A 23,753-nucleotide genomic window follows, 5' to 3' on the forward strand; every position below is an offset into this window, starting at 1 on the left:
TACGGTGTCTTTATTTAAGAAAGAGAGAAGTAAAGTATCTGGTAAGGGTAAAGGTCATAAGGTTTGTTTGAATTTATGAAGGTCTTTAAATAATCAAATCTCTTTTACATGAAAATCCATTTGCTCTGCACATCACGCAGACGCCATATTTTTTGTGTATGTAAGTTCTTAACCGAACGGAAATCTGGAATGTGTAAGAGATACATCGAATCGCATGACACTGCACAGCTCTAGTGATACATGTACCTTACCCCATTTTTATTGAGGAAAAAACCAACATCTTTTTCTTTCTTCATTTGATCTGATACCCTTATTTTGATATGTCATTATGCACCTAATTACACTAGTGTTATATGATAAAACTTTCTAAAATCTAGTTCTGACAGAAATAAAGATCAATATGCAAAAATCTGTAAATATCAGATGAAACTCGGTCTACCTTGTATTTAATTGTTTTCAAAACAGACAGACATATGTTCATACATAGTGGCTGCAAATCACAACAAAATTTGTAATGAATCACAAACATGTACAATTTGTTTGTTCTGATAGAATACATGCAGCAAAGGAATATGACCTCGAAATAACCTTGACACAAAAGCAAGAGCCGTGGCAACCACTTGTACTTTCTACATGTTGTATACCAAAAATCACATCTCAGCACATCCGATGAATATGAGAATAGATCCTTAAGCGAAGAATTATTGAAATGAACGTGGACATTTCCTCTTGTATTTGCTTGATTTTGCTCTCTCTCTCTCTCTCTCTCTCTCTCTCTCTCATCTACATGTTGGGTATTCTCGTTATATGTTCTGTCTTGTTAGTGTGTGCTGACATTGGTGTTGATCTTTCATGACAGAGCTTTAATTTGGTCTCGCAATTACCAGACTATCTGCTCAATTTAAGATCATATATCATTATGTATGCATTGAACTATGCAAATTGGTTTTCACTGTGTAACCCCAACCCCCCACCCCCTCAGGATCGTGTACGTGATAGAAAGGAAATCCCTATTTGCTGCTACATATTTAGAAAGCCGACTTGATCAATTGTTCAATATCTAAGACATAAGACCAAAAGATGATACATATGATGAGGTACAGTATGCATGATTGTAATATTTTACAGTCTTCGGACTACACACTTCCTCTCCTTTGTGATTGTAATGAAGTAAAAAGCTTAATTCAACCCAAAGCTCAAACTCCACAATCTTTAGTGCATGAATTCAATTCATAGACTCAATTTCCACTACCTGTCATAAAGGGCATAAGTCGATTGATTTAGTCCAAAAGACTTGAGTGAAATATTCATCGGTTTCGCCTCCTGATGAATGATTGTACATTTTCTTTTCAGACAATTTCGACTGGTGAACAAAGTAGGGACAGTCCAAACTGTATCAAAGTCAATGACTTTATGACAATACAGTAGCATAGAATACAATGACATATCGTCCATGAAGACAAAGGGTAATTACTTAAGCATGAATTTGGTTCATGTAACTAAAGTAACTTTTACAAATCACTGTAAAGTTATTATTGGGTAAGTATTTTGATGTTAAACAATTTCACAATTGTAATAACTTTTTTAAAAACACATACTCTTTTAATTGTAATAGTTATATTTCTAGTTATACATTTACATGTATGTTTTCTAAAATTCTAAATCTAGAAATATGTCAGTCAAACAATGAGTGATTTTTTCCGCCTGGAAGCAGTGAAAGTCCATCTACACAGAACGTTGGAATCAGCGCACTACCCTTTGAAAATAATCATTCAATACAAATATTCGGGAACTTTGCTGCCTTTATCCATGGCCAATACAGGGAAAAGTAGGGTTTTCACGACAAAATGGAAACCTTTCCTTGTTCCTCTACATAGAATGAATGTATGTGAACATTGACTTTACGTTAACATTGAAGATAACGAACAATGATTAAGCTCATATAATCTATATAGATATAACAAAACTGAGAGGATGGGCAAACACAGACTCCTGGAAACACCAGAGGTGCGATCCAGTGCCTAAGAAGAGTATTGAAAAAGACATCAGATACTTAGAACTTGCTTTTAGTATAGAATTTTATTAAATTGAGCTGCCAATAATGCCGGTTTCCCGAATATTTCAACTTAAAATAATCATATCTAATTTGTTAAAACTAGCATTTGTTTGCTCTCAGATGTAATTTTTCATCTCGTTAACAATATTCTTGGGAGTGCATCCTAACCCCCAGTGGGAAGGGGTTGTTCAGTAGCTAAATATTAACCATGACGGCATTTCACTCCTCATTCAAGCTTTTTGTTTTCAGTTCTTGCCTACATATACATTATGTACAAATGATGCATGCTAGGTCGCTGCAATACTGCCAATCAAAGATTTACATTGTCTAGAAGTTTATTGGAAAATTATGAAAGGTCGAATACTAACCTATGGTTAAACAAAATAGTCATATTTACCGCCAGTAATTTGGTAAACTGTACATGAATGAAAAATAGCAAACAAATTATTCCTGTGTAATTCCTTCAAGAACATTTTGTACATTATTTTGAGATTTAGGTCTGTCATCATATCTTAGTGCACAGATGTAATATAACTCTTTTTCCTTCATAAATCATGATAAACACTTTTGCAAATTCCAGGTGTGTTTGTATTAAAGACGCTGTGTAAAATTTCAATACTATAGGTCAAATGATGTTGGAGAATTCACCCAAATGCGATGTGCTCTAGACAGATAATCCCAAATTCCTAAGCATGAACAAAATGAACTTGATCAAATTGGTACATATTGCTATTTTCACACATTTTCTCATTATCGTGGTTTAAATTAATAGTGCCTTATTATTTGGTGGATTTTCATTTCATGTGATTATTGTTTATGTATATGAATGAACATTTCGATGCTTTTATTTTTCATGAATTTTGTCAAACAAATCAACAATTCCAGCTATATAAAACCCCACTGCACAAACAAATGCTACAAGTTTTTAACCAGCAGTAAACCTAACGTAAGATCTGTTGCATTTAAAGTACATGACATCAAGATTTCAGAATGGCACCGCATGATTATGAGTTAACATACAATCGAAACCATTGTCTTAGATGGGGAAATTTGTCGAAGCACATTTATCTAAGTACATCAACTACTATTTTAGTATACAAAGGCATTTCAGAGAAATCAACTCTTTTATAATAGAAATCTACTGAGTTTATTCCGTCCACTTCCATCCTTCCTAAGCCTTCTCTCAGGAGTTCATATCTGTAATATATTGCCAAGAAGATGGAATAAAAATCATTGTTCGGTGTAGAAATGCTGATCTGAAGTAGTTTGCATTACATTCTCGTAAAATTTGTTTTATAAAGGTGTTGCAAAGTATCATTGAAATAACAAACAGCGATTTTTCTCACCTTTTTAGATTTTCAACATTTTTCATATGCTTCATCATTTTGTACCTGGAGATATTCAAAGGAAACCTTTTCAGCCGAAACTTTCTCCTTGTCATTCTGAAAAAAAAGAAGATTACAATGTAACTTAGCACGAGGAAAATTATAAATAAATTTCACACCAGCTTACAAGTTTCACCATAGAAAATGTCCACTTGAATTAGATAACACAAGTTACTGGCGCTGGGTTTTATGGCTGCCGAAATAAATACTAACGATGTAAAATGTGTGTTTCATCCAACAAATCGCTTCTAGAGTAAAACAAAAATGTCTTTATATTCCTTAGTTAATGTGACTTGACAAGCAGCCTTTGCTTGTTACTTGATAAAGGCAGTGAAAACAGGACAGTAATGGGATTTGGAAAAATGTCATTTATTTTGAAAATCAAAGTTATATAACAGAATGATATCAAATCAAATTTTGTGTACACAAAATAAATAGAGCAGTCTTTACACTCCAAGCAAACAAAGAGGGATGGCCAAAGCGTCCTAACGGCGCGCTGTGATTGGTTAACCATGGAATATGCTAAGTACGGGGCCCAAAAACATTACATTACATCATCTAAGTTTGCCTGATCGGGAATTTACACCCAAGACAGCGATGATAAGAAAACATATCAATATGAGGCATCTCCAAAGGGGGTGAGGGGGGTGGGGGGTGGAGCTCAAACAGAAAAATTTCTATACCCAACATCCGACAAACGTGAGAGAAACGTACCTAGCTCTTTCACATGTTATTCAAAAATATTACTTACCATAATTTACTTATCCAAAATAATACACAATAGAACATAAACAATTAACACGTTTTAAATAAGTCATTATCTACCATAGCTACATGTACAGTGTATCATATATTTTTTTTTACAGTAAATAAGCTTATCAAAGTTTTGACCATAGTAAATCAAAAATTGTTTTTCACCGGGTTTCTAACCTGTAAAATATGTCATCATCTTCTCCATCCCATCCGTAATACAAGTTTGAAAAGCCATTAACTGCTTCAAAATGCGTTCGAAGCATTACAGAAACGCCTCCAAAGAGCTTTATATCTGGTAATCTGAAAAACACCAGCATGCATGTTTACGCAACTTTCCTAAGAATCGTCCTACGAATATTCCCAAGAAACATCTTTGTAAAATTTTAAGATGATCCTAAGAGAAAGTTAGGCATGTAAATTAAAGCTTAAGGTCTTCATCAGTTAAAACAGCCGCAAAACTGTTTTTCCCAGGCTTCGACTTTTTAGGTCACCTGAATCATTCAGGTGACCTATTGCTATCTGTTTTTGTCCGTCGTCGTTCGTCGTGCGTTAACATTTGAACATTTTCAGCTTCTTCTCTGAAACCCCCGAACCAATTTCAATCAATTTTGGCATATAGCATCTGTGGGTGGAGGGGAACAAAAATTGTGAAATTCGTGGTCCCTGCCCCCCTGGGACCTGAGGGGTGGGGCAAAAACTATCAAAATGAGTGTAATTTTAAAAAATCTTCTTCTTTACTCCTGGACATCAAGAAGCCAAACTGTGGGCATAATTATAATGAGCGTTGAGCCCTCTACCAAAATTGTGAAATTCATGGCCCCTGGGGCAGGGGTTCTTATGTTAGGGTGGGGCTCTATTGGTCATATAGTGAAAATGTAGAAATTCTTTGAAAATCTTCTTCTCTGTCTCTGGGTATTAAGTAGACAAACTAATAGCATGGTAATAATGAGCAAGGATGCCTCTTTAAAAATTGTGAAATTCATGGCCCCTGGATCAGGGGTTCTGGTGTGTTAGGGTGGGGCTCTATTGGTCATATAGTGAAAATGTAGAAATTCTTTGAAAATCTTCTTATATTGGTTTTTATCTAAGGAGTAAATAACCCTTTTCTTTATGATGTCTCAGACCTAGGTTTTTTAAAAAGGATTATTGACTGAACATAAAAATGACACATGTACTTCATGACCACATAGCTATTCAATGTTTCTTCCATCCAAAAGTAAAATTCTAATATTTAAACACAAACCTAATTCAAACATTGGAAGGTTGTTACATGATACTCAGGTGACCTATAAGGCCCCTGAGCCTCTTGTTAAATCGGAGGAGGGGCTACAACAAAGGGGCTTAGATCCTTCTCATTCAATACTGCCCAGGACAGTCACCCAAGATATATATATTATATATATATATATATATATATATATATATATATATATATATATATATTGAAAATATGGAAAAAAAAACCCACAGAAATCCTCCGTAAAGCTTTAGTGCTTTCATTACATCTTCAGAAGCTTTACAAAAATGTATACATAGCAGTGTCATAGTAACAGTGATTATGACGTCAAAGTAAGCGGAAAGTTAAATGTCTATACTCAAGGTGAAGATAACGAACAGTGATCAATCTCATAACTCCTACAAGCAATACAAAATAGATAATTGGGCAAACACGGACCCCTGGACACACCAGAGGTGGGATCAGGTGCTTAGGAGGAGTAACCATCCCCTGTTGACCGGTCACACCCGCCGTGAGCCCCATATCCTAATCAGGTAAACGGAGTTATCCGCAGTCAAAATCAGTGTGCCAAGAACGGCTTAACAATCGGTATGAAACACGTCAGACAGCATTTGACCCAATATATGTGACGTCAATCGGTATGAAACACGTCAGACAGCATTTGACCCAATATATTGTGACGTCATGGATAATGTACGGGAAAATCATAGGCAATTATAAAAGACTATTAAATTTTGGCTTTAGAATACCAATGAAATGTTTTTCTTTTTCCTGTCTCTGAATAGCACTGGCACATCTGAATTTATAAAATGGGAAAATGTTAAATCGTTTTTTACTGATGTGCTGCTTATGTACACGTACACCTGAATACAGACAAATCCAGTGCACACCTGTAAAAAACGATATCTATACATATTTTATATTAGGCCAGATTTATCCGAAAATGTGTTATTCACAATGCTAAATGTTAATTTAGAAGAACGTTTAACATTTTGTATTGCAAACTTATCAATTCATTTGCAGAGTAAAGCTATTAGGGTGTAGGCTAAGCTCATTCAGTTTGTTTATTCACGTACCTGTAATTAGATATATCAATTGCTGCAGACAGATGGATTGGACTGTCTATACATCCATACAAGATTTTATCGTTTTCAGGTACAAGATCGACATCGTGAAATACAAAACACGAGTAGTTATCAACTTTTAATGCCTCCACGTATCCTATGTTGAAGAGCAACCCCCGATTAAACAATGAACCATTGGTCTGCAAAAAATATTTATCACTAAATATTTTTAGATTAAAATGTGTCAATATGCTCCAAATATTTCTGTTGATATTATATCATATACCTGTTCAACTATAAAAATGCCATAGTCCAAGAGTTTTACCTTTGCTTTAAAAGCTGGTTCAGTAAAATCTTTAGAACAAAGGAATTGCTTTACGTAGAAATAAGACTATACTACACCTGTTCAATGACAAAAATGCCATAGTCCAAGAGTTGGCGTTGCAGCATCGGGTGTAAAACATACAACAAGATATTAAGATGCTCCTGTCTATTTCTATAGGGAATCAGCACCGCTACTTTGTGTCTGGACAGACATTCTTCTGGTTTATGTCTTCCTCCTGGTTGTAACCACTTAAACATCATAGCCATTTGCTTCAATGTCGGAACATCAGAAAATCTTATATCCAAATTACCAGCTGTCATTAAGATATAAAATTGAAATATTAATATTATTCTTTATATTTTCACAATAATCGGAAACAACACAAGTATATCAACATGCAGACAGGTAAACTAAATTATCCACAAACTTTAATTCTTTATATACTTTTTAAATCGAGGCAAGCTACAGAGAAACAAATTGAAGGTGCAGGGGTTTCAACAGTCTCGATTGAAGTCAGCATTTCGCAAATTCTAAGGTCGTTATAACGATCTAGTTCGTCAATACAACCTATCATTGGGTCAAATGCTGTCTGACGTGTTTCACACCGATTGTTAGGCCGTTCTTGGTACACTGATTTTGACTACGGATAACTCCGTCTACCTGATCAGAATATAGGGCTCACGGCGGGTGTGACCGGTCGACAGGGGATGCCTACTCCTCCTTGGCACCTGATCCCACCTCTGGTGTGTCCAGGGCTCCGTGTTTGCCCAATTATCTATTTTGTATTGCTTAGACGAGTTATGAGATTGATCACTGTTCGTTATCTTCACCTTTCATACTCCCTTCAATAAAGATCAGATTGAAACCATATCATTGAATATCACCTAGTATACATATATATAAAGGTTAACATGTTTAAATCGGTCAAAATGCATGGTTACAATATATAATTGACATGTTGAGATCAATATTATGCTTTAGCTCCTAAAAAAGAACAATATTTACCAAGGCTGGAGGACGAGGTGAATATTGAAATTCTAGGATAGTTAAAGCATCGTTTTGGCGACAAAATGTTAATAATCGTTTTATTTTGTTTGATGATCGATTGATTCAAAACATCGAATCTGCCTACTGGAGTCTACGAAAATATAAATGATCTGCCTTATTTGTATACAGCTACCCGGCAACACATAGCTGAAATTAGAAACTTGAGATTTTCTTTAAAATATGATTAAATAATTCAAAACATCGAAACCGGCTACCAAAACATAGAACGTAGCAAGCGATAACTGTTCAGTCGTGCTCAATATTACTGTAATTAAACAATTGTTTCTCGAGTTCGTTGTAGAAGTCACCCTTATTTTACACAAGATAGTTGAAAATAAGTAGTGACATGGGTTTGCATTGAATAACCACTAAATAATTGGCTATAGCAGTGAGTTATTGTTTCTGATGTAGCGGCGTTATGTGTTCCGGTCCAGGTCACGCTTACGCATCGTTGTACTACGTAAGCAATCGCGAAAGAATAGCGTTACTGTCTTTACATGTCACTTAAATGAGATCACAAAACAATGGAAATAAATTCAATACAAATCAAATATCATATTTTTAAAACATACATTACACACACCAATACGTTCCAATATTTGATTCGCAGGAGTGCTCACAATCCTTCTGTTTTCAAAGGATTCATTAAAGTGAAAGCCTTCATCTTTAAGAAACACAAATGCAGATGCGTATCTGTTTTTATGACACCCCCCATATCTGCAAGAGGTCTTGGGGCCGCCTTATGCCCACAGCGGGTCCAGGTCGGTTCCATGTTTATGTGTCGTGGTGGGGTTCAGGGGCACAAAGTTCATGGCGTCCAACGGATGTTAGGATTATTGAATACAAAAATCATCTAATAGTATTTTCTGCACAGAGTATTGTTAATTCCACCGGTAGTGTTATTAAAGATTTTATTTCACCTGATATGAAGCGCAATTATTAGCATTAAACATTTTAAAATCAGGAAAGATAAAAATTTAACTGTAAAGATGAAGTTAAGGAACAATGATCAATGTCATAACTCTTATAAAGAATACAAAATTCAGAGTGGGCAAACACGGACCCATGGACATACCAGCGGTGGGATCAGATGCTTAAGAAAAGTAATCATATCTTGTCGACACGTCACACCCACCGAAGTCCAAATCAGTGCGCAAAGAACGGCCTCAATTGGTATGATACATGTCAGACAGCATGTTACCCAATGACAGTTTTTATTAACAAAATAGATCGTTATAAAGACCATAAAATTTGTAAAATGCTGATTTTAAACGATACTGTGTTCAGTGTTCTGTCTCGATTTAAAAACTGACCAAAACGCAGAACAAGCTTTTAAAAAGCGTATCGAATCACATGCATGCAAGACATAAACACGGTAGTCGAATGCAGGTGATAATGGAATATTGCTACATTGATATGGGAATTTGACGATGGAGAAGCTGAAGTAATCTCGTTTGTCATAAAGTGGAGTTGTTTGTTTGCTGTAAACAACTATGTTCAGTAAAATATTTGAGAATGAAACAGATGTGGAAGAATCTGGGGGTGTTTTTATTTCGAGTTCACTGAGGTATATCGAATCGACATATGAATGAAAATTATTATTGTTGATAGATAAAACGTCATCGATATATCTAAATGTCGAGTTTCGGGTTAGAATAGGTCCTATTAAATGGGTCGGTCCTTCGGATGAGACCGCAAAAACCGAGCGTACGATAAAGATCCCTCCCTGCCCAAAGGCCGTAAGCGCCGAGCATAGGCCTAACTTTTGCAGCCTTTCAACGGCAATGTTGACGTCTCCATATGAGTGAAAAATTCTCGAGGAGGTCGTTAAATAATATACAATCAATCAATGCAATCGAGTTGAAGGCTACAGCAAGATGTTTTTTTTTTCTCTCTTGTAGAAGCTTTAAAATACATTCTGCATCGTAAGAATATAAAAACAGGTCAGCTAAGAAAGGAGCAAAATTTCTTCCCCTTGGAATTGCAACAGACTGTTGGAAGACTTGATCACCAAAGACCACAAAAAGAAATTGTCAACGAGGAACTCAACCATCCATTAAATATGAACTCAAGAGTATTTGTGCGTAGAATTAGAGGGATGTTTAACAAAGAATTTTTATGTTAATTTTTTTTGCTGTGAATCCAAGGCAGTATTACTGTTTGTTTCTATGTAGATCAAAACAGAAAAACATGTTAGGTGTATGGAAAGCCGCAACGTACTAGGTGTAAAAGATGTCATTTACTTAAAATGACGAATAAATAGAAATGCAATATATAAAAATAATACACAACAGCTTTCTCCCAACCACAATATTGTTACAAAAAAAAAAAAAAACAAATGCGATAATGTAATATGAATTTTTACTGGAAACAAAAGTGGTGCATAAAACAGGCCATGGAAACCTAGAGTTGAAAAGGACAAAAAAACCTAGGTATGAATTTTAATGACCAATATGAATATGTCCTTTTTCCATTTGTATTGAAGAAATAATTCTTTAACAGGTTGGGAACACTTCCCCTACAGCGAGATATTCTCACGAAAACGCGATTATCCCTCTCTAGCGAGAGTAAATATATCCCGTTCAACCGAGAATAACACCCGTGGAGTACATCTCTTTATGTTTCACGTGAAAAGAAGATTAAGCGCTAAAATGTCTGATACTTCTGCGAATATATAAATCAAAGCAAAAACGCGATGTGCATTGGATTTCAGACTGCTTCCCTCTTACGCAGCAACTTCGATAGACAATTTCTAGACTGTGTTGTCAATTTTGTAGAGACAATTCGCGTCATGTTGAGTATGTGTCGCATTTATTCAGCATTGCATGGAATTTGCCATTATTTTTAATAAAGACGCCAAAACACCTGTTTATGTAGCTGCAGAACTGTAGCTCTCTGAAAAATATTGCGACGGAGCAGAGAGCTACAAATCCACCCCTTATAAAAACCTTCGATTTACGGCGCACAAAAAGCTGCCCACGATTGAGGCCTGGTATCGTTGTATTTTTGTGTTGCTGTCTCATAAATTTAATATAAAAAAATTCTTAACGTATTTTCCCACTATACTGGTGTCCAAACATACCTTCAAATATTCATTAAAATCACATACAACCCGAAACCTCACAGCTTTTAAAGCGAAAACACTTTATATGAAATGAATTATTTTCAGGAAAGTTCTCTAGTTTGACAGATAAATAATTTATTAATACACTTTCATGTGCTTAGGCTTGGTGTGTGTAGCATGAAAGGTGAAGATAACGAACAGTGATCAATCTCATAACTCTTATAAGTAATACAAAATAGAGTTGGGCAAACACGGACCCCTGGATATACCAGAGGTGGGATCAGGTGCCTAGTAGGAATAAGCATTCCTTGTCGACCGGTCACAAATTTTGTAAGCCCTTTATCTTATCAGGTAAACGGAGTTATCCGTATTCAAAATTAGTATGCCAAGAACGGCCTAACAATAGGTATGAAACAAGTCAGACAGCATTTGACCCAATGATATGTTGTAATGGCAAATTAGATTGTTATAACGACCATAGAATTTGCGAAATGCTTATTTAAACGAGATTGTTGATTTACCTTTGCACCATTAACTTCTTTGTCAATAGCCTGCCTCGATTTATGTAAAAAAAATAAGTGAAACATTTTTGTAAATATCAAATATTCTATACTTTTTAAAACAAAAGTTTTTTTGTCCTGAAGATTTTGGTGCACAAGAACTCCAATGTATTGCAAAAATGTTTTAGGACAAAACTGGAAAATGAAGGCAGAGACCTAACATGTTTATTAGGAATTAATTGCAAATGTTAATTCATCTTACTTACACTAAAGAGACATTTGTCGAAATGAGCATCTGGTGCATCAAAATTGGTACCGTATAAGTTTTACATTACAAAAGGTAAATCATCTAACAAGTAACATGAACACTAATGTTCAAAAGAGAAAAGAACTGCTTATATAACATCCTTTATGAACACTAATGTTTAAAAGAGAAAATAACTGCTTATATAACATCGTTTATGAACACTAATGTTTAAAAGAGAAAATAACTGCTTATATAACATCGTTTATGAACACTAATGTTTAAAAGAGAAAATAACTGCTTATATTACATCCTTTCTTTAGATTTGGTGAGAAGCTGAGCAGTACATCTTTGGAAGACATTCATTCCAATTTTTCAGAGACTGAGATACCAAATATTCTGAGTTTGTTGGACTTAGTTCAAAGCAATAAGTGTTGTGAACGAAACAGCTTTCAATCAAATGAAGCTCCTCAAAACATGAAGACTCCACAAACTCAGTGAGAAGCATCTTAACGACTGCATGATAATGAGGCTACAATCACCATTAGTATTGGATGTTAATCCAATTTAGGCTGTTGACAAGTGGATGATAATTACATACTGCATTAGTGTAAATAAGCGAAACCATTTTTACTAATAAAGTAACTAACTGTTAACATTGAATCTATGTTAACTTAATATTTCTGTTTCTTTTCAGATAACACCTAAAGGACAGAGGGGGGGGGGGGGGGGAGTAAACAGATAAGATTGGAACAATAATATTGAGACTTGTATGCAAGGGTTAGAGAGTGTGAGTGAGATATTGGATGAGGATTCAAGTGAATGAGGATTCAAGTGAGTGAAAATGAACATTCTTACAATGAGAACGGAAAGCTGATCAGAAGTTTTGAGCGTGAGATGGAATGATGTTAAAAACAATAAAATTCATTTTGGTGCTGTTATTCATTTTTCTTTCTCTTCAATACAAGGAACATATATCTGGTCTCACAAAACTGTTCGGTCTGACAGAACCTCTAACTCGATTTGTCAAATCAAATGTCTGACAGTTAAATAAAAATTTCGAAAACTCTATATACGGTATAATTAAATAAGTGACAACTTCTACATGTAACAACTAACATGTGATTTGATAGAATTATGAATAGAAACTGAAATAAGTCAAACAAATAAAGTACAAAATCAGGTCCAGGATTTTTCTGGAGACTGTTACAGCAATTTATATTTAGTTTTTAGACATTTTAAGGTCACCTGAGTTTGCAATTGGTTGTCGTCCACCGCCGTGCGTCATGCTTTAACAATTGGACATTTTAAACTTCTTCATAACTACATCTGCACCATTCCGATTGTTTTCGAATTTGGTATGAAGCATCTATGGGAGAAGGCCTAGGGGACATACATTGTAAATGTCAGGACTCCTGCACCTCTTGGGTCCTAAGGGCGGGGCAAAAACTGCCCAAAATTGAAAAAGATTCAAAAGATTCTCTAGAACCGTACAAGTGAAAGAAAATCTAAATGCATAGTGATGTAGAGCAGGAAGACCTCATGTACCAAAATTGTAAATTTCATGATGCCCAAGGTAGAGGTTCTGATTCCAGGGTCGGGTCAAACTCATTGTATGGTGTTTATGTGTAAAACACTTAAATAACGGGACAAATCACAAAAAAATAAAAACAATCATATAAAATAATTGAGAGCATGTATCACTCTTTCGATGGCGAAATCATACTTCATAAGAGGTGTTTTAACGAGAAATAAAATAAGATTTTAGTGTAATGAGCTACCTTAAATAACATCTTCTTTAGTGCTATTGATAATAAATTGAAACTAATGGATATTTAGAAAGAGTAGGTAGTTCTTTACCAAAATTACAAATCTGATGATCCCAGGGGTAGGGTTTTGGTATCAGGTGGGTCCAAAATGGTCAGTTATCAAGTGTGTGAACAATAGAAAGTTTTAACTTCTTAATAACTATCATTCTAAGTGTTTCAAATTTGATACTGAAGGATCTTTGGAACGGGTGGGGGTGGGGTGGGGTGGGGTGGGGTTGGGATTGTAAATTTAAGGATTCCTGCACCCGTGGGGCCTTAGGGGCGGGGCAAACACTGCCCAAAATTGACCATTTTTCAAAAATCTTCTGTAGAATCGCAAATGTATAAAAAAAAAAAAAAAAATAAAAAAAATAAACAACATAAAACTAAGTGCGTGATGATGTAGAGCAGGAAGGCTTCTATCGAAGTTGTAAATTCCATTGTCCCGGGGGTAGGGGTTTTTACCACCAGGGCGGAGCCAATCTTAGTATATAGTGTGTATGTGTAAATCACTTAAATAGCATCTTCTTTAGTGTTATTGAAACTAAATTGATATTTAGAAAAAGCAGGTCTTTACTACAATTGTAAATATGATAATCCCAGGGGTAGGGGTTTTGGTATCAGGGTGGGGCCAAAATGGTCAGTTATTAAATGTGTAAACAATAGAGATTTTTAACTTCTTCTTTATAACTATCATTCCAAGTCTTTTCAAATTTGGTATGAAGCATCTTTGGAACAAGGGGGACATAAATTGTAAATTTCAGGTTTCCTACACCCTTGGGGTTCCTAGGATCGGGGCAAAAACTGCCCAAAATTGACAAACTTTCAAAACTCTTCTTCTGTAGAACTGCACATATGTAATAATAATAATAATAATAATAATAAACAAAACACCAAACAACTAAATGCATAATGATGTAGAGCAGAAAGTCCACTAGCAAAATTGTCATTTTTATGATCTCCGGGGTAGAGGTTCTGACCCCCAGGATGGGGCCAAACTTAGTATAGAGTGTTTATATGTATGTTTGCTGATACTGTATAAACTCTAAATGTATACTTGGGAATAGCAGAAAAGGATGTACCAAAATGGTGAATTTCACAACTGAGGGTTTTCACTCTGGGATGGGTCCAGATTAGTCAAATGTTTTAATGTTAATACACCTATCACACTGTATATTATGCAAAGCCTTTCATCGGTGTTTGTACTTTTGAGGGCTTTGAAGTTTTAAGAATACTGTTGCTGAATATTAGAATTTAGCTTAGATATTCAGATCAGGAAATATTTTCTAGATTTCACAGTCTTTGGGATACCTTTTCACTATTACTCAGGTGACCGATAAGGTATGTGGGCCTCTTGGTTAACGTTTAAGAAAATAATAAAAGAACTGATTGAAGGGAGGGGGTGTACATTATTAATACTATTGTAGTTTTGTGTTCTATCAGAAAATTTATTTAGAAGTCATATTGGAAGATAATTCTAAAATCAATTTTGGAATAAATGTCAATGAATACTTGTGTATAAGTGAGATATTTATGACAATTAAATTAGAAAGAAGTAAGATTTTATTAATGATTCTGTTATTTACTTTGTATCATGTTTATTGCACTCCAGGGGTCAGTGTTTGCTCAACTCTCTGTTTTATATTGCTTATAGGAGTTATGTATAGCGTGTAAAACGTTGCACTATTATACTAATCCTGTTATTCATATTCGAAAACTTGTAATTTATATTCTAAAACATATCATTCATATTCGAAAAGTTGTTATTCATATTTAATAATTTTATCATTCATATTCAAAAACGTGATATTCTTATTCTAAAACATGTTATTCATATTCAAAAACATGTCATTCTTATTCAATAAGTTGTAATTCATATTCTAAACTTTTCATTCGTATTCAAAAACATGTGATTCGTATTCGATAATCTAATCATTCATATTCAAAAACATGTGATTCATATTCGATAATCTTATCATTCATATTCAAAAAGATGTGATTCATATTCGATAATTATGTTATTCATATTCAAAAGCATGTAATTCATATTCGATAAGCATGTCATTCTTATTCGATAGTCATGTCATTCTTATTCGATAAATTTTTAATTCTTATTCAATATAATTTGCATTGTGGGTAATATTATATGTTTGTAAAGTCTCTGCTCATTGGGTACATGTATGTGAAAACGAAAGTAGATTATGGTGTTACCATATCTGGACCATGTGTATGCAGCACATTCATAGGTAATGAATGTCTAATGATTGATAAACTTGAGAACTGCAAACTTCCAACAATGCATACAAGATAAACTACATCAGTGCATGTAATGATGCCTGATATGCAGCAACTCCCGGCATTACTTACTTTCACTTTTCAAACCAATGAAAATTCAGTTTACAACCGTCTCAGATTGCGTCATATTACCCAGGAGGCAAATTATATTCAATAAGAATAAAAAGATTATTGAATAAGAATGACATAATTATCAAATATGAATTACATGCTTTTGAATATGAGTAGCAAGATTATCAAATATGAATGACGTGATTGTCGAATATAAACAACATAATTATCGAATATGAATGATATGATTATCGAATATAAATCACATGTTTTTGAATATGAATGATAAGATTATCGAATATGAATCACATGTTTTTGAATATGAATGAAAATTTTAGAATATGAATAACAATTTATTGAATAAGAATGACATGTTTTTTAATATGAATAACACGTTTTAGAATAAGAATAACATGTTTTTGAATATGAATGATAAAATTATCGAATACGAATAACAACTTTTCGAATATGAATGATATGCTTTAGAGTTTTCGAATATGAATAACAAGATTAGTATAATAGTGCAACGTTTTACACGCGATAGTTATGCGATTGTTATCTTCACCTTTCACTTAATGATAAATACAGGTTTAAATAATGTGAAAGGCTTCGAATCACTTTGAAACTTTGCTGAGATTTCGATAAATAAAATTTTGTTTATGTAAGACAACAAATACACATTATAGATGTTGCTTATACACATACGTAGGATTGTATGAATATATCTGCAGACAAAAGACACAAATTACAACTTTAAGAGTTTATGAAATATTTGTTTTAATCAAAGTCCTGTCTATAGTCGAAAGCCCTACAGTGATCAATATGTGTGTGCATCCGTACATTAACAGTTTTCCTGACCTTTTGGCAATATGTCTGCAACTATTGATTTGAAAATTTACAAATGCATTTATATCAAAGGGTTACAGGGCAGGTAGAGGGCGCTTCGGCGGAGCGGACGTCTTTAAGGAGGTATGCTACACCAGAGAAATTTGATGTAGATGAAAAGTGAAGGATATGTACAACAATATTTTGAAGTTGAAAAATTTCGAATTTACTTTATTTTGTCAAAAAATACAGTTTTAGTAGAAGGTAATCTGAAAAAAATTTAAAACCCCTGCTGGACTCGAACCTGCGACCTACAGTTCAGCAGTCGGTATTCTAACCTACTGAGCTACTCGGCTAGGTATTTAAATAGAAAAGGAAAAGTCAAATATTGCTGATATCGATTTTTTTCATCCATGTTTTTAAAGGAAGTCAGCCATTATGACGATGTAGAGTACTACCTTAAATCAGCTCCGGTAGAAAATGTAGTTTTTCTAAAAAATTTCTATCTTGAAAAGTGTTGGGGACGACGGAGATGATTTGTATTACCAAGGAAAAAAATTGGATTGGAGAGCAACATATATAACAGCATAAACGTGAGTTTGTAATAATTCATTTATTAACAAAGGTACACTTTTATACAAGAAATTATATGTATCAAAACACTTGCTCTTCTTCCATGATTACAGATAAACTATAGATAAATTTCTTACTTTACTAGTTCAAGAAGCACATGATTTTTCTTTTAATTTTAAAATCAAATTTATATTAATCAAAATAAAAAATCTTATCATTATTATTTTTTAAAATCAATATTATTTATTTAAAAAAAATTACATCCAAATATATTTTGATCTAAATTCAAAATCAAACATCCAACTCTCTAAACCATACAAAATATATTTATCATGTGCATGTACAATCTTATTTCATATCAAATATGTATTATTACAAGTTCCATCACTCTCAAGTAACCACACGCCATGTACAAACTTCTCTCATCTCATGTTTATTTATTAACATTTTTCACTTGCCTGGTAGGTACACAAACACATTTTACCTACTGTGTACCAATTTGCCCTCCCTTGGTTTTGTACTATTGCCACAAATCCATTTTTTATTCATTGTTTTTCTGCAAAACCTTTTGTATTTGTAAACATTTATGGCAATATGTAATTGCCAAACCACTTACAACTTTTGTTATTACTCACTTTATTTTTGCTATAATGCACCTTTTCATTAATTATTTTTGCTGTTTTGTATTCAAAATCCATACTTTAATAAGTTTTTTGTATTTTTGTCAATGGCTTTTGAACCATTGAAACGCAATTGTCCCTTATTGTTCTTATGTACACTTTCTGAACACTTAGCACTGCTTGTCTATTACGTACATGTACTATCACCTCCCAAATATCCACCCGATTGCGGAAATTATTCACACGTCTATATGACATGTTTCATTTTTGATAATGGGTAACTCAGTAGAACAATACAGAGCCGCAATCGGAAGCTTTTATTTTGCTAGTGGTGGTGTATATAAACGTGCCTTTTTTCATGTTTCTATATTTGAATACTTGTATATTTTGTCAATATCAATATGTAAAGCATTTGTATATTGCTTACTGCTTATCAGCAATCATTCACTTTACTCTAAGTTTTATTACCAATTTTTCACTTATATCCTTCTGTTGTGTGGAGATGTTGAGGTCAACCCCGGTCCTGAAGTTACTAATGTCCTTGATATTATTCATTTAAATATAAGAAGCATTAGGAACAAAATAGCCCATTTAAATACTTTTGTGCATGACTTTGATATCCTATGTTTTACCGAAACTCATCTAGACAATGCAATCCCTAATGAGGCTTTAATCTTAGACGGTTTTAGTTGTATTTTACGCAAAGATAGAAACTCTTTCGGAGGCGGGGTCATGATTTATTTGTCCAATATGCTACGGGCTAATCGCCGTTACGAATTTGAACCCCCTAACACCGAATGTATCTGGATTGAAATAGATAACCTTACCTGTAATTACTTTTTATGTTGTATATACCGTCCTCCTAATTCTGATGGTAGATTCTGGACCAATTTGGCGTGGTCCATTGAAAAAGTCCAAGAAAAAACCCAGAAAAATCATAATTGTAAGAGATCTCAACGTAGACTTTTTAGATATCCCACACAATCATCCAATCCGAGATATACTGTCCAGCAATAACCTTGTAAACAAAATATGCGAACCCACGAGACTCTCGAACACCACGCGTACACTCATTGACCCCATTTTAACTTCTTTTGAATTAAACGTCGTGGAATCGGGCACTCTCGGGGTAGAGTCTTCACTCAGTGATCACAAAGCCACATATATCTCAGTCTCGTTAAAATATAATCTAAAACGCGCTTATAAACGCAAAGTTTGGGTATACAAAAATGCTGATATAGATAAGCTAAATACATTAGTAAAAGAACATGATTGGAAACTAATTATTAATTATTCTAACTCAATAGAACTTGCGACGAAAAAATTTTCTGATCAATTTTTATTCTTTGTGCGAGAATGTATACCTGAAAAAACAGTTACAATTTGTCCTAAGGATAAACCTTGGGTTGACTCTGTTATAAGGAAAACAATTCGGACTAGAAACCGATTACGTCAAAAAGCTTTAAAATCAAAAAAGGAAGAGCATTGGACAGATTATAAGAAAGTTCGAAATATGGTAAACAACATGAAAAAGCACGCTATTCTAAACTACTACAATAACATTGAAACGTATTTAAACGACTACTCAAAAAATAATAACAAATTATATTGGAAACTAGTTACAGAGGTCTTCCAAGTTAAAGCAGATAATGAAATTCCACCCATACAATTTACTTCTGATAATGGTTTCAATATGGTAGCTTTTTCGGATAAAGAAAAAGCAGAAGTTTTAAACAAATATTTTTCTTCAACTTCAAATATCGATTACTCAAGCCACAATCTGCCAAATGCACACTCTTTAAGCAATGACAGTCTAAATGATATCCTTATTGAAGAGCAAGAAATCATAGATATAATTTCCACCCTCCCTGTAAACAAAGCTATTGGGCCAGACTCTATAAGTCATAGGATGCTAAAATCAACATCACATACCATTTCTAAACCACTCTGTATACTTTTCAACAAATCTTTGCGCGAAAAATCCTTTCCAAATTGCTGGAAGGAGGCACATATTCTTCCTCTTTTAAAAAAAGACGACCCTTCTTTGTCTAGTAATTATAGACCTGTAGCTCTTTTAAGCTGTGTAAGCAAAGTTATGGAAAGAATAATTTTTAAACATGTATACAATTTTTTTCACAAGAACAACCTATTTTACAAATATCAAGCAGGTTTTTTACCCGGTCATTCTACAGTTTTTCAATTATTGGAGACTTATCATACTATTGTAAAAAGTATTGACGATGGAAATTTTTGTTGTATGGTCTTCTGTGATCTATCTAAAGCATTTGATAGAATTTGGCATAAAGGTCTCTTATTTAAACTACAGACATACGGGATCAGAGGCAATATTTTCCAATGGTTTACTAATTATCTGTCTTGTCGTAGCCAAAAAGTTATGTACAAAGACCAGTTATCTTCAAGTGCAAGTTTAAATGCAGGGGTACCCCAAGGCTCTGTTCTTGGACCTCTATTATTTTTAATCTATGTTAATGATGTTGCGGAAAATATGATGTCTTTCTGCAGATTATTTGCTGATGATAACTCAATTCAACATTCATCTAAGAATTTAAGAGAAATAGAATTTACGATAAATCATGAACCTCGTGTTCTAGATGAATGGTCAAAAAAATGGTTGTTACAATTTAATCCCTCTAAAACTAAAGCTGTATTTTTTTCATTGAATAAGAACACTGATCCTCCTAAATTATTATTTCAACATTGTCAGTTGGAGTATGTGCCAGTGCACAGACATCTTGGATTGTTTGTTTCAAGCGATATGGGTTGGTCTCATTATATAAATACAATAACAAGTACGGCTTACAAAAAACTAGGACTTCTTAAAAAACTAAAATTTACATTAGGAAGAGACATTCTTTTAAAAATGTATACATGTACTACTTTCATAAGACCAGTTTTAGAATATGCGTCTGTTGTTTGGGATGGATGTACTTCATCCGATAGTGATATGCTAGAAAAAGTCCAATTATGTGCAGCGCGAATTATTACTGGCCTTCCTATACTAGCGTCTAGAGATTCTTTGTATTTGGAAACTGGTTTAGAACCTCTGTCTTTTAGAAGAGCAACCGCTAAACTAGTTACTATGTACAAAATTCATAATAATGAGATTCCGCAGTATCTAAAAGAAACAATACCTAATAAAACAAACAAAAAGTCCACGTACAACCTCCGTAATGGAGACAACTATACAGTACCAAAACGTAGACTTGAACTTTATAAAAAATCATTCGTTCCAGATGCTGTATCAATGTGGAATTCTCTTAGTATTGAATCAAGACAGGCTTCTTCAATTAAACAATTCCGTAAAAGTATTAGCTCTAATAATATCAATAATTCTAAACCACCTATATACTTTTCATATGGTTCTCGTTTCCTGAATATAATTCATACCAAACTAAGACATGCATGTGTTCTGAATTATGATCTGTATAGACGCAATATTGTTGATTCCCCGTTGTGTTCATGTGGCATGCGTGAAGATGCATACCACTTTTTCTTTACTTGTAATAAGTATTCAAATGCTAGATATAATTAATGGATAGATTGCTAAGGTTAAATGATTTGACCCAAATTTTCAAACTTTAACCTTGCTCAGAACTTGATAGGCTGTCATTTTTCATATCAACAATCTTTCTTTTGGTACCAAAGTTTTTTTCGACCTTGTTTATTGTCGATTGTTTATTGTGTTACTTTCAGTTGTATGCTTTTAGACAACTCACCCCTTGTTAAATTTCAAATGATTTTCTAATTTTTTCCATATTAATTGTACGTTTCTACACTCAAAGATTAAATGTTTTGTTTCTTCGAGTGTTTGGCAAGACGGGCATTGATTAGATATGTTCTTATTCCATATGTGAACAGATTTATTATTATTACATTGTAAGTAGATTTTGTAAGAGTTTGTAATTAAATTCTGCTACTTGCTTGTTTTTGATTTTAGTGATAGACAACTTGACTCATGAAATGTTGTTTTATGAGAACACAGGAAAAAGAAGAAAAAAAGTCTATAAATCAATACGGAATATCGAAACCATTATTTCGTCTCCGATTCCGTCCAATCCCGTGGGGACCCGGGCTAGAACAGGTCCTCAGCACCCTTTGCTTGTCGAAAAAGGCGACTAAATGGGGGCGGTCTATCGGATGAGACAGCAAAAACAGAGGCCCCGTGTCACAGCAAGTGTGGCACGATAAAGATCCCTCCCTGCTCAAAGGTCATAAGGGCCGAGCATAGGCCTAAATTTTGCAGCCCTTCACCGGCAATGGTCAGTGACGTCTCCATGTGAGTGAAATATTCTCGAGAGGGACGCTAAACAATATAGAACCAATCGATTAATATTTAGTATGTTCAACGAGTTCACATTTTCTGCGTTAACTTGGGCAACTTTTCAGTAAACAAGCACATGCTACTTATTTACTATCAGATATAGTGAGTTCAGGCACATTTTAGCGTCGCTTCCCAGTTTACTTTCGGAAGGTCGGTGGTCTCTTCCCAGGTACATTATATCTGGGTTCTCTCTTCCACCAATAAAAACTGGGCGCCACCAGATAACTGAAAAATTGTTGAGTGTGGCGGAAAACATCAAACAATCAATCAACAATAAACCTGTATCAAAAGACAAAAAACTTATGGCCCGGACAAACTTTGTATGAGAAGCGGAAGAAAAAAAGAATTCAATCTAAAACAATATATAAAATAATAATGTGAAAAAGAACAAATCCAGAGGTTCAAACTTCATTAGTATATAAGTCTGGTTGTCTTTCAAATTCCGAAAATATATGGTTGCATTTTATTATGCAAGAGCAAAAGATCTGGTTAAACGACAACGACATGGGCATTCGTCATAGTTTGGTAAAGAAACCAGGCAAAATATCCGGTTAAACAATATGGGCATTCGTCCTACTCGGTTAAAGAAACATAACGTCGTTTTTGAAAGTTGAGGGGTAGGAAACAAACGAAGAAAAAAAGTGCCGTTATATTTATATAAAAAATCTTAGTTAGCAAGAAATGCAGTTCTGCCCAAACCCCTAAATCGTAAAGCGGGGGGGGGGGGGGGGGGGTATTTTCAGTTCATGAGTTGATGTCATCGATTTAACCTTGTATTTCCATTACCATTCACCGCTACTTTATCAAGTGACCAGCTAATGAATCGATCTTTGCATGTACTACTATCAAAATTTAATGTTGCATGTGATTATTTAATGTAATCTCAGGAAAACGGGGGTGAAGGGGAGGGGGGGGGGGCAAAATTGCGTGTGTGAGGGGGCTACATGTTGCTTTATGTACGTTTCTGGAGATCGATTCATCAAAATTATTGTGATTAATTATATCATTTCATAGCGGTCGGTTGTTTTAATGACTCGAGAAAATCTCATGAAGTAAATATTCACATACGGTGTTGGAATTTGACTTTTTCTTTTGTTTTATCTCTTCTACCAAACATCAGAGATTTAATCCAATAACTTCTTTTTGGTACTAGGGCATTCACTTGCAACATTCTGAATAATAATCTTTAAACCAGGCAGATATTTTTGTATCAGAAATGAGTCGTCTTTAGCCATCACTAATTTGTATACAAGAGTTGCCTATGTGAAGCATAATTTTCGTAATTTTTTTTTTCTGAAGAGTTCCAAAATTTTCTAGTTCCGATATCCCGTATCAATTATCAAATTAATTCTAATCACTAAGAGTATATCAGTGCATACTCAAATCATTCATTCGATTTGAGATAGAAAATTATCACAATGAATAGGCCAAATGCAAATCTTTATCCCATTCTCTACATTTAAATCTAATGAATAAAAGTGATGCATATTATTGTGCTATAAAAAGGTGAACAATTGCAAGGATGATTTTAATACCAAAATGTGAGTTGACGTAATTGTAATTT

The 23,753-nt window shown here is 34.1% G+C and overlaps 1 protein-coding gene across 1 annotated transcript in view; it reads right to left on the bottom strand.

Moving 5' to 3' along the window:
- Positions 1–2,063: 2,063 nt before the first annotated feature.
- LOC130052288 (beta-1,4-galactosyltransferase 1-like) overlaps positions 2,064–23,753 on the bottom strand; it is a 61,675-nt gene continuing 39,985 nt past the window's right edge. Inside the window, exons 2-6 of the mRNA XM_056156766.1 lie at positions 6,898–7,133; positions 6,508–6,695; positions 4,372–4,494; positions 3,403–3,498; positions 2,064–3,253 (exon numbers count right to left, since the gene is read on the bottom strand). Of these exons, the coding sequence (XP_056012741.1) occupies positions 3,121–3,253; positions 3,403–3,498; positions 4,372–4,494; positions 6,508–6,695; positions 6,898–7,133 (776 nt within the window). The 3' untranslated portion in view covers positions 2,064–3,120. The remainder of the gene's footprint in view (positions 3,254–3,402; positions 3,499–4,371; positions 4,495–6,507; positions 6,696–6,897; positions 7,134–23,753) is intronic.

The sequence above is a fragment of the Ostrea edulis genome, chromosome 1, assembly GCF_947568905.1.
Source record: "Ostrea edulis chromosome 1, xbOstEdul1.1, whole genome shotgun sequence".
NCBI lineage: Eukaryota > Metazoa > Mollusca > Bivalvia > Ostreida > Ostreidae > Ostrea > Ostrea edulis.